The sequence below is a fragment of the Poecilia mexicana genome, unplaced genomic scaffold, assembly GCF_051168715.1.
Source record: "Poecilia mexicana isolate PSO_F unplaced genomic scaffold, ASM5116871v1 scaffold_3, whole genome shotgun sequence".
In the NCBI taxonomy this organism is placed as follows: domain Eukaryota; kingdom Metazoa; phylum Chordata; class Actinopteri; order Cyprinodontiformes; family Poeciliidae; genus Poecilia; species Poecilia mexicana.
The window spans coordinates 19,668,242-19,680,951 of record NW_028263372.1 but is presented as its reverse complement, the minus strand read 5'-3'; the positions used below and the strand labels follow the sequence as shown (position 1 = coordinate 19,680,951).

The 12,710-nt window shown below is 38.9% G+C and overlaps 1 protein-coding gene across 2 annotated transcripts in view; it reads left to right on the top strand.

Moving 5' to 3' along the window:
* dennd2b (DENN domain containing 2B) overlaps positions 1–12,315 on the top strand; it is a 57,677-nt gene extending 45,362 nt beyond the window's left edge. For both annotated transcript variants that reach the window (XM_015000005.2, XM_015000004.2), the window contains exons 15-20: positions 5,607–5,784; positions 6,618–6,659; positions 8,439–8,550; positions 9,744–9,983; positions 10,243–10,329; positions 11,853–12,315. In XM_015000005.2, coding sequence (XP_014855491.2) covers positions 5,607–5,784; positions 6,618–6,659; positions 8,439–8,550; positions 9,744–9,983; positions 10,243–10,329; positions 11,853–11,887 — 694 coding nt within the window. In that variant the 3' untranslated portion in view covers positions 11,888–12,315. The remainder of the gene's footprint in view (positions 1–5,606; positions 5,785–6,617; positions 6,660–8,438; positions 8,551–9,743; positions 9,984–10,242; positions 10,330–11,852) is intronic.
* The last annotated feature ends 395 nt before the right edge of the window (positions 12,316–12,710 follow it).

Here is a 12,710-nt window from a genome sequence, read left to right as displayed (position 1 = left end):
GTTATTGCTGAGCATCTGATGCACTAAAGCGGGTGTGTGTGTGTGTGTTTTTTTTTTCTTTTTACACTGTGACAGATTGGCAATGTTATTGTCTATAATAAAATACCCAGTTGTCTGCTTGTTCGTTCCTGTGCTCTACAACCTGGTTTGTTTCAGTTTGATCTGCCTTCTTTTTCCTGCATGTAACAGATCCAGCTTTGTCACTCATCACACCCACCCGGTGTCATCACACCCACCCGGTGTCAGTATTTGTTTCTGCTGTACATATTTATTCTTGTCAGATCATCATCACTTTAGCTCCTGGTAAGCCTGATTTTTACCTGTTTTTATTCTTATGGCAACGTATACCAGAGCATGATCTCTTACTGGCCTGCAAAATATTTGGGAAATGCATACCAGCTATATTAGTGCTCAGTATTGCGGTCTGAAAATTGTTGGAGTTAACCCACACAACTTGCTTTACTTTTTATTGTGTCTCTGAAATCTCTGCCGAAATTACTGCCGACGACATATTCGCGTTTGTAGATAGATTTTTACCCAGAATGCAAATGGAAAAAAACCGTGAGCGAAACGGTGACTGGCACTGACTAGTATATATTGCATTGAGGGAAACTAAGTTTCATATCTGCTCAACAGCCCCCCTGGTGGTTGAAGAAAAATCCACATATATATGAAAAAAAAACACTGAATGCTCTCTGGTATTGTTCAGGGGGCCGGACCAAATGAGGAGGCGGGCCGGATCCGGCCCGCGGGCCGTAGCTTGGGGACCCCTGCTGTGGAGGAACTTTAGGCCATATGATTTTGCAGAATTATTTAAATTTTGTCTTATTGGGAGGTGTGAATGTAAAACTTCAGAATCTTACATTTCATCTTTTTGCAAATGAATGCCCTTCAAAATGTTTCACTTTTGCATCGTAAGCCCACAGAATACTTTCCCAAAGGTTCCGGGGATCATTGTGACAGTTGTTTCTCATTATAAAACTCTGCTTAGGATACAGTTTTTGCTTTTCTCTTTCTCATTTCTAAAATATCTTTATGTTTGATTATGACGTGCTTCAGATTATTTATTCTTATTTATCTCATCCTTTGAAACCTGATCAGAAAAAAACATATTTCACATATGTTTAAATGATCTGGTTTATGTATCCCTACCCCTGCTGATGAACACTAGCAAAAAAAACAACTTAACAATAAGACAAGAAGACTCAGCTGTAGAATCAAGATGGTGCACAAGTTGCACTGGATGCCTTCATTTTAAAAATATAAACTTACATAACCGATTGATCTGAATTGTTAACTGATTTCTGCAAAATACCACAGCACTTAGCAGTTCCCATCCTTTCATTCTTGATAATGGGACGTAGGAGGAGTACAATTTTTTACACTCCAGCTTGATTAGAAACACATCACTTAAAGCCGCAGTCGCACGGTTTCCCCATCAGTCAGCCTCATGGCATGCAGCTGCAGCTGGAGCAGATGGCTTAACCTACATCTGTTTCATTCCAGCCTAAATGTGGCTTTATGCAGCCCCCCCCCCCAGTTCAGCGTGGGTCCTGGAGTGATCTCACCCTCTTCACCCGCAGGTGCTGTGCTTTCCCAGCTGACTTTCACATCAGTCTCATTTGCTGTGAGCAATAAAACGCACAACAAGCGGACGCTGTGACGCACCTGCGCACTACTTTCCCCGATACACTTGACTGAATCCGGGCACTATTGAGGTCTTAATCGGAAGAGAAAAAACCAGGAGTGTTCCCTCGGGAGAGAATTTCTTTGTGTCGAACAGCTTCTGCTGTCAGAATGAGGGAGTTGGTGGCTGTAGGTCCGCACAGACGGGAAGTGAGGGAAAACTGTTCAGGGAGTCAGGGAGCAAAGAGAGAACATGATGCTAAAGGATAAAAATACATCATGTGCAGCTCTGTCTGCGTGTGCTTTACCAGATGTTATTTTGAGCATGGAAAGAGGTGAAACATAGACAAGTTTTTTTTGTTTTTTTTTGAGCTTTTTGGCATAGCTGTTTGACAGAAATTCAGACCCTCCATGAACATTTAACTATTGGGAGACAATAAACACAGATGTGGTTATTAAGGCAACATTCAGTGGTGAGCTATGAAACATCTCAGACATTCTGGTGAAATCAAATATAACCTGAAGCCATATTGAAATATAACCAAGTCTAAAAAAAAAACGTATGTCTCTTTTAATTTCCGGATGTGAAGAGCATTATTCAAACAATGATGGCCACTGAGCTGATTGCTACCTTTAATCCAGTCTTGGCCTGAAGTTTTAACAGTCTTCATCTATTTCCTCTTCTGTCATTTGAATGCAACATTGAACAAACCGAGTCAGAGTGTCGGAGGCAGCAGGTCATGTTTTTGCTACGCACAACACAGCCGACACAACATATGGCTATATTACAGCCGGTAAACCTGTCATTTTTTTTATCAGCAAACATCTGGATGGAAAACGGAAAAAAGCTGATCGTTAAACAATGTTCTGTCCGTTTAAAACATCAGACGTCAGTTCTTTACTGGCCTTTATAATTGTCACGTGTGTTGCTTAGCTAAGCTTATTGATATGTCAAAGAAATATTCAAGTCTCGTAATGTTTTGTTTTGTTCATGTCCTGTAAACCCTACAGGCTGTGCCTATGAGTTAATGTAGAGCAGTAGTCAACTCTGACATATATTTATATATGATATTAATGTGACGTGTTAACACAGTTAAAAATGTGGACAGATGTTAATCCGAGCTCTGCAGATCCGGTTTATTCCAGACGTTCTGTGATCTGCACAGTACAGACCTTCAAAACATGAGCTGGAGTGTAAGCGTAGTGCATTAATCCAAGTCCCTTCTCCTTAAACACTGAAATGTTGCCTCCTCCTCCTCCTTCGGGATTCACAGAATACTTACTTTCCTGGAGTATCTGCCATTTCAGCCTCACTAACATTTTGCCTGGCCTGACAAAACCGTGACAGATAATATGTCAGGATTAGCTGTCCTACTTTAACACAAAGCAGACGTGCACTGATGTCAGGATTGCTAAACTACACATCTGTTTTTCTTGCAACTGGTCACATCTGAGTGTTCATTATGATTCGTCTTTACTCATTTGAATGCAATCAGCTAACACAACAGAAGAACACAAGAAAAATGCAATTTTCAAAACGGCAACAAAACAAAAGTACATCATTCTTTTATTCAATATAAATTTCTTTTAAACAATGGCTGAATTTGAGACTTGCATAAATCCAGAACAAAATCAAACCCATTTTAGGAGAAGTCGAACTAAAACCGGTTCAGTTGACTCGATGAATCTTCCAATAAATAGGAAGACTGGAGCAGCCTCCTGGATTCTGGTTGTGGGTGAGTTTAGTTGGTAATTTTGCCAACAAAATTGGCAAAATTACCAATTTTGTTGGCAAAATCTCAGGCCAAAAAAGTATCCAAAAGATCCCTCCACATGGACCCAAAGCCTGTCACAAAGAGCAACAGGGTTAGGTTCAACAAAAGCTGTGTGGCGGTGGGTTGTGGCGGGTGGTTTGCTCATTCCTGCAGCATATTGTTACATAACCTGGAAGTTTAAACTATGCGTTATATTTGAGGCAAATATAAATGTTTGTACAGCATGGAGATTACTGACTTACCCAGGCAGAATTACAACTTCTTAGGATGTTTTAGATCATGTTTTCAATTTGGAACAAGTTGAAAACTGATAACCACCTACAACGGAAGAAGATCTGCTCCTCCTGGCCCTGCTGAAAGAAACTGCATCTCAGGATGTTTCTGGTTATTTACTTGGTTGTTACTGTACCTGGTCGGAAGCATGGAACTCACTTAATTATTATTATTTTTTTATAACTTTTCTCATTCTGCTTTTCCCTCTTTCTCTCCAAAGTTGAGTGGCAACCTCTGGTGGAGCAGAGTGTTTTCATTGTAAGTTCATTTTCTCCCAGGAGTTTGTGGTCGGCGGATGAGTGTAATGGATCCTTTTGGTATCGGTGGAGCGCCGGGCCATGTGTAGCCTGTGGCGAAGGTTATTCTCAGATCTGTGCCCCATCACTCCCTGTTGGAACTTGTCAAAGCCCGGAGACAGGATCTGTTTGAAATTATCAAGCCCTCCCCGGGCAAATGGAAATCAGCCTGGCCAAAGCGACGCTGTAAATGCTCCGTTAGCGGAGTGAACTGAAGGAGGCCAGAAAAAGTCCCCGATCTCTGCGGTTATTGTAGACTTTGGATTTCGCTTAGTAATTCTGTTTTAGCCTGTCAAGAAAACATGTTGTAATCTTGGCAATTTGACTCATGGGAAGAGGAGATGAAAAGCCACCGAGGCAAACGTGTAGCCTGAGTAAACACCGTGTGAAAGGCTGAGGGAGTTATTTTTCTCAGCTCTGCTTCTGCTCCTTGTTTTCTGCATGTTCTCTAAGGACGGCTAAGTTTCCCTTGGATTAAACCTAATGAGTTTAAATAAAAAGCAGTAACCACTGTGAACCGGCGTGTGCTGCTATGAGGACAGTAACAGTGGAAAATATTTCTCACAATTATTCCCTTAAATAGGGCCAATCACATACCATGTTTGATCCTTGGTCTTGTTCTTGATCCATACTGATTTAGTGCTTGTGTGTGTGTCTGTGTGTGTGTGTGTGTGTGTGTGTGTGTGTGTGTGTGTGTGTGCGTGCGCGCGGGCGCACGATTAGACCCACAGTTTATTTTCACTGTTTTTTGTACACATGAACTGAACGCTGTGTGGAAGACGGAGAGGAGGGGCGGGTCAGCCACTGTCAACAGGAGACGGATCGTGAGAAAGATGGGCCGCTATTTGGGATTTTCGTGTTGTACCGCAGCTGTCGACGTTAAAACCAAACTCCTGCTTTTACTTATTGCGTCAACGAGCCTTTGGCTTAACTATAGCAACATGCCACAGCCATGCCACCCCTGTAAATGGAGCTCAGGCAGATCACAAAGATGCATTTTAATGGAGCCGGCTTTCGTCATTGTGGTTTGAAGTGTAAACTAAACTACTAGTAGGAAAACACAAGGACTTATTTTTTTAGAAGCTGCTGCAGCTTGTAAAAACGCCCTCTGTTTTTTTTTAAAGTCTGTTGTATCAGAGATGAGTTGTAGGAAGGGAAACCCTCATATTACATTACGGTTGTGAAGGAAACAATGATGAAGTAATCATTTAAACACAGTACAACAATGTTTAGACTAAAGTTAGCAATTACTGAAGGTGACAACATTTAGAAAATCTAATTATGATTTTGTGCTTTTGTGTTTTTAGGATGTAAAGCACTTTGAAATGCCTTGTAGCTAAAAGGTGCTATACAAATAAAATTTGATTTGATTTAGAAAAACACCATAGTGGATTGTAATGTGTCAATCTTAAAACCCATTATATTGTTTTTAAATGATGAAAAACTGTTTATTTTAAATAAAACAGTAACTTACGATAAAAAAATGCCCAATGTTAATATATTAAAATGTGTATTTAAGAAATTATCTGTCTGTGTAAATAAATCTGTTTAAGACCAATTAACCTAATTGGACCTGCAACGCTGCTGACTGAAAGTTGTAACATTGTGTCATTTTTTAATGTTCTCCCATCATTAGCACGTTGTCCAGCTGCATGCACGCAGTGGTGGCGCTGCTCTACCCCTTCTCCTGGCAACACACCTTCATCCCTGTGCTGCCAGCGTCCATGTTGGACATCGTGTGCTGTCCAACCCCTTTCCTGGTGGGACTCCTGTCCAGCTCATTGCCAAAGCTTAAAGAGTTACCCGTAGAAGAAGTGAGTAGAAGAAGTCTTGACTGTTTCATCTGTCTGTATTCTTCTTGTTGTCTTAATGTAATATATGTATAATCTACATGTCCTTTATTATTCTGGTCTGAGGATTTTGATTTCTCTGACTGAAGTCTGTCTCAGAAATCTGTTTATTTCATTCATTTACATTATTATTTATGTCTAGACAAAGAAATACATTGTTCAGACACTAATGTCTTTTGAGACAGAAATATTTTGATGTAGTTTCAGATTTTCTTTAAAGACTTGAACAATAAAGTGCTTAGAGTTTGGTGTTCAGCTTTTAAATTGTCTTCATGTCACTGGCAAAATGTGAAGAAAATGTTTTAATGATTTGATGACATCTCAAAAACCAAAATGATGAACCCACTAATCAAGAAAATGGCAGACTAAACGGTGCATGAAGGGTAACAGCAGCTTAAAGTATTCGGGGACATTCCTCTTGCAGACACCCGCCTCTGCTCTGAACCTTAAAATTACTAACCCAGAAGTTCATATTTGGTACAAAACTAGCATGCACAGCCACAGATATGCAGTAGGAGATGCTAAGTGGTGTTGGGAACTGGAGCCAGTAAAGTGCTGGTGTCTAGAATGGGAAGCCCTCCTTCAGTTTCTGGTTTCAGCTCCAATAAATATTTTGAAGAAAAGCAGAAGCCCAGTTTGAGATAAGCACGTAGCTTACATCTGTATTTTTTCTAACAAGAAAACTTATTCTCAGCTCCTGCTGTTGACTGAAAACATATATTGGGCTTATACCAAGCCTTATCTGATGGCTCCTTTTATGGAAATTGTACTAATTTGCTCTTCTTTCCTTCACTCAGGCTTTAATGGTTGATCTGGGAACTGATCGCTTTATCCGACAGGTTTGTACACATACATTTGCATTTAAACCAGCATCATGTAAAACAATGTGTAGTCCCTTGCAAAAGCAGTAAATCCCAAAAAATTAATTTACATTTTAGTACTTTATAACTTCAGACTTTGCTTTTTTTATTTGGGGTTTTTGTGATAAAACAACCTAAAGTAGTGCATAACCATAAAGAGAAAGAAAAATCAAAAAGGGAAAAAAGGTTTTCAACATATTTTACACATAAATCTTGGACAATTCCTTCATATGTGCTTACTCAGACCACTTTACTCCACTACCCCTAAATCATATCCAGTGCAATCACTTTCATTGGTAAAAATGAGAAACCCTTTGTGTAATAGTCTATTAGGTCAGACATTGCTGTCCTGTGAAGGTCTCTAAGCTTTGATAGAAAACGTTAGTGAATAAACAGCCTCATGAAAACCAAGGAACACAGCAGACAGGTCAGTGATAGAGTTGTGGGGAAGTTTAAAGCAGGGTTTAGTTCTAAAATTTTCCAGGCTTTGAGCAAACCACATGGCACTTTTTCAGATCATTTTCCAAAAACGGACTCAAAGAAGCATCCCCTCTTAATAACTCTGGGGGAGCTGCAGACATTTACGATTCAGGTGGGACAATTAATCTGTTGAAATGATAACTTTCGGGTCATGAATGTCGCAAATTTTACTTCCATGGCAGAGAGGCAAGAAGAAATGAATTGCTAAAAGAAAAGAATACAAAGTGCCATTCACTGTTTGCCATAAACCATGTAGAAAATACAGCAAACATGTGAAAGAAGCTGCTTGAGACCAACTTTGTATATATATATATATATATATATATATATATATATATATATATATATATATATATATATATATATATATGCTGAATGTTTTGTGGAAAACTAACACTTAGACATCACCTTAAAATACACCATCCCCCAGGATGGGTGGTGGCAGCATTCATTTGTGGGTATGCTGTTTTTCAGCTGGTTAGTGTTTATGAGAACATGGATTAAACTACACAGATGGAAAAAAACAAAACAAAAAACTTTAGAGTCTGCAAAAGACTTGAGAGGAGTGGAGATTCACATTATACCATGACTATCGCCCTAAGCACAGTCAGTGCAAAACTAGAATGGTTTAGATGAAAGCATATTCATCTGTTAGAATGGTCCAGTCACAAAGTCCAGACCTAAATCCAGTTGGCATTGGTTGGGAACTGAAAAATGCTCTCATGGCATTGGAAGCAAAGTATCTTAAGCCAGCAATATGTTGACACGGTCATGTGTTATTTTTTTTTTTTCTTTTCATTAACTATTTTGTGTTGATCTATATTAAAATTGAGCAAAAAATAATAATAATAAACAAAAAAAACAAAACAAAACAATACAAACCGTTTGTAGATGTAACAAGACAAAATGTGAAAAAGTTAAATTGTGATGAATATTCATGGGAGGAGCTGCGCCAGAGGATAACAGTGCACCTAAATCACACTCATATTTTCCTCTATCAATTCCTGTAAAACTTGAAATAACTTTGTTAGTTTTCAGCTTTTATCACTACATCAGCAGTGTTTATTAAACAAAATTATCCATCTGAAACTAGACAATTATCAGCCGTAGCTTACAGCTCGTATTGAACAAAAGCAACGCAGAAACAATAACTCCAGAGCTGAGGATTGTGTTATTTATTTTGCCCTTTTTAAACATGCGGTTCGCAGTTGGATCAGGCCTTTTAGACGTCTTTTCCAGTCGTTTCTGTTTATCTCTGCTGACTTCAACTGTTTACAGATGGATGACGAGGCCTCGCTGTTGCCACGAAAACTTCAAGCAGCTCTGGAGCAAGCGCTTGAGCAAAGGAATGAGATCATCAACCAGGACTCTGACAGTGAGTCAGATGAAGGTGAGTAAGTGACGGGTCATCATCTAACAGGCAGATGTTCTCCTGGTTAATTGGAGCAACAGGCTGGTCTGTACTCAGTTTGACTGTCTGGGAAACTCGCTGGGAGATGACATCTTTTCTTCAGACTTTCTCACGCGGTTTGTCATAGAGGCTTGACGTAGAGATGGGATTTTGAAGGTAGTGGAGGTGAAGTGTGCAGGATGAGCTGCCAAGTTAGGATTATGTCACACATTGACGATTAAACTCGTATTGAGTTCTCTAGTTTTGACAAAGTCCCAAGCTACACACATTTCTTCCTTCATAAATTGTTAAAACTTTGAAGCCTGAAATCTCCTGGTTTGTGTTTTACTCTGCAGGTATATAATTATTCTTAGTAATCAATTCTGGATTCATTGCAAGCTCGGTTCAACAATTGTTGGAAATTTCTCAATAATCCAAGTGTCTTGGTTGATTACAGGTACACAGCTGCTGCTGAATATTTTAAAGTAATCATTTCTCTTGAAATCTCCATGTTTCCCTCAACCAGATTTGTTTTTATTTATGCGAGATCAACCTAAATTTCCTTCTCACACCTACAAACAAGTTTTTAAAAGCACAATCTTTAAAGAGAAACCTATAACAGAGTATTTAGTCCAACTACTATTTAACACCGATGTACAATTTCTATAACTTGTGTCAAAGTAAATCAACACTTGAAGAAGTACACTCTATCTGAATTAGTAAATACAGCTAAAGCAAAATGGGGAAAGCAATACTGATAAATCTTCTTTGTCAGAGCATCACATTGCCAACCGCTACGTTGGTGTTTTAATGTCCTACAGAAAAGTCAAGACCTGTCGCAGTGAAGGTATTATGACTGTTTCGTAACTTTACAAGCTTTGGGATGCCTTTCTGCAAGGTTACGTAACATCTGCTGCATGTCAGTCACAGTCAGTTGACTTTTCTCTGCAGTTCAAAGACGCTTGCTTATGTAACTTATATCCCTTTTAGGCAGACAACAAAGTTTCATTGGTCAAGTAACTATTAAGGGTTGCTAGGGACTGAGATCTTTAGCTCTAAAAAACAGTTATTTTAAAATGAAGCTCAAGCTCTTTCAGAGTCTACTCAGACTCTTCAGTTGCTTTAGATCTTCCCTTTTCACTCAACGTCCGGGGAACTTACCATGTTTTTTTGTGTTTTCCTGATATATGTAGAATATAACTCATTGAACAGCCTGGTGTCAGAGGCCTTCATCCGCTTCTTCCTGGAGACGATGGGACATTACTCCCTGTTTATCACTCAGAACGAACGTGGCGAGCGTGTTTTCCAAAGAGAGGCTTTTCGCAAGTCTGTGGCGTCCAAGAGCATCCGTCGCTTCCTGGGAGTCTTCATGGAGTCGCAGATGTTTGCTGGGTTCATTCAGGACCGGGAGCTGAGGAAAACACGGGCTAAAGGTGGGTTGCTGTCAAGTTCATGGAGCTGAGCACTTTTTTTTCTGATTTCCTCTCTTAAACTTCCAGCAGTCCCTGGACCTCAGTAAGCATTGTACTGATACTGCCCTCTTGTGGAGGAATGTTTTTACCTACACGTCTCTCGCTTCACTGAATTCTTCCTGGCAAACAAAGATGTTGTAGCTTCCTGGAAGGTGTTGATGAGCCGTAACTTTTTTGTTTGTTTGTTTGTTTGTTTGGATTTCTGCTGTTAAAATGCCAGGGCTGTTTGAGCAGCGAGTGGATCAGTATCTGGAAGAGCTACCAGACACAGAGCAGAGCGGAGTCAACAAGTTCCTCAAAGGCCTTGGTGAGTTTTGCTTCAGACGTTCTGGACAAGACAAGTCTCAGATTTCAGGAGCCTGAAAGAAGCAACCTATCTGAGAAAAATATGTTAAAATTCACCAGAGAACACATTGACTTAGCTAGAGAGAAGTAGCACAAGAATTTATGGACTAATGAAAGGAAGGTGGTTCTGTTTCGGTCAAGATATCATAGACAGTTTGTCAAACAATTCCCAAATGCTGAATTCAACCCACAGCACACTGCAAAGCATGGCGGATGAGCCACCATATGTCAATTGAGTCAGTGTTTCTCAATGGAATCAGGCCTAGGTGATGCATACCTGTGATCATATATGAGTTTAATTTCATAAAAAAGTATTTGATGAGGTCAAATGTCTTTGTGGTTATGAATGAATGCTCTTAAAATTGGTGTTTCAACAAGATTGTGACCACACACACCAGTAAGTAAGCATACAGTTTCTGACGACAAACTAAGAAATGTGGAATTGGGAAAAAAAATATTCAGATAGTTTTGTTTCTTTGAACAATATATATTTTCCTCATTTCCTATTGATTGATAACAAATGTGATGTTTGTCTTCATGTTTTGATTATAATATAATGGAATATAATGTCAGGTTTTCCCAATGCATTTGCAATATGTAATAATACCAAAAATATCTGTTAAGAGTACATGTGTGTACTAAACCTTTTTGTTCAGTACACACATGTACCTAATAAATCCAGCGTCTTTTTATAATAGAACAAATGCAGAGAGTTAATGTGTGGAACTAAGGGTGCAAAGCAATGTTTGGTTGGGCAACTTTAAGAAGCGACACCAAACAGAGAGGATTCCCAGTGATCACTAAGCTCTGCTGTTAGTTATAAAAACAACTCCAAAGTGATTTAAATGTTTTATTCTCAAATATGGACAGTTACATTCATAAAAGGTTTCAACTTTAACATTCAATGTTTTCAAATAGTTGTATTGCTGTAAAATCTGCAGTATCTATTTGTTGTTGCTTACTTATGATATGCTTCGTTTAAATCTTAACCCAATTTTACTTTCCACTTTTTAAAGCTTTAGAACATAAAATCAAAATAATTTCAGAAATTGAAAAAGACGATTTGTTTACTACTGAATGAAGGAATTTTTTTTTTCTTAATATAAGCGTACTGAAAACCTGCCCGACTTTAAAACCTGAGTACCTACAGAACTGTGATTTTGCGTGACGCTCCACCACTAATCTGTATGTATGGAAATTAAACCTGTTAAAAAACTTAAGCTTAACTCACTTTTTAAACTTGCTGCTATTATTTGAGCACATCAGATATTTTTCTTAGATTCTGCTCTACATGCTGTTAGTCATTTCTTTTGTTAAAAATAAACTTTTGCTTATTTTTTTTTTCTTACAAACATTTTTTTTTGAAACTCTGAACCTCCTAAATCTGTATTATTAGTGGAGAGTTTCAATTTAGATCTCCAAAGCTATGTTAGTTTTGAAAATGCATTTTAATTCGTTTTATCTTTTTTTTCCCCCCCCTCCCAGGAAATAAAATGAAGTTTCTCCACAAAAAGAACTGAAGACCGACACGTCTCGTCTCTGCTTCAAGATGATTCTCAGACATTTTGTACCCTTTTTTTATTATTAAAAAAGTAAATATATGTACATAATATTTCACTGTAAGCTGTGATACTCTTCAGTGTATGTTTATAGTTCCTATATGAGACAGCGATAGCAGGACGGTACACAGCGACTGAGTCGTAGAGTAACCACTGAGATCCGGGTGTGCATGTGAGGAGCGTTATCAGAGTGAGTGTGTGTTACTTGATACGGATGTAGATGTACAGTTCATGTGTTCTAACGCGTCATCGTTTTTGCATCATTATTTGGCCTCTGTTTAAGGAGTGTATTCGAAAACTGTACATGCATCAACATAATGAAGACAGATTATTTTAACAGTCTTGTGCATCTTGTTATTAAATATAGTCATCCAAGTGCTTTAAATATATGAATGTGTCTTGAGCATTTCTTTGCTTGTCTATCTCACAAATTTTCATAATAACGTAAGGGACATCTCAGTGACATGCATTGTTTAAAGGTTCGCATTAGGAGGAGCTCGCAGGATCCCAAAAGGCGCCACAGTCGAGCACCAGCCACCACATGCAGCCGCTAACCTAATTATGTCTCTGCACATCAGTCCGGCTGCTGTCACTGCCGTGCTGTTATTAGTTCCCCTCACTGAGAGGCTGTCTGTGGGTGCCAGGTGCCATGTTACTGCCCCTCTGTGTCCTTTACCAGTAAGGAGCAATCTGATGTTTTGAATTAGGCTCCAGAACCACAAAAGCCACTCGAAGGAGTGTTTGAAGAAAAAAGGTAAAGGCATACAACAGTTTTTTTTTTTTT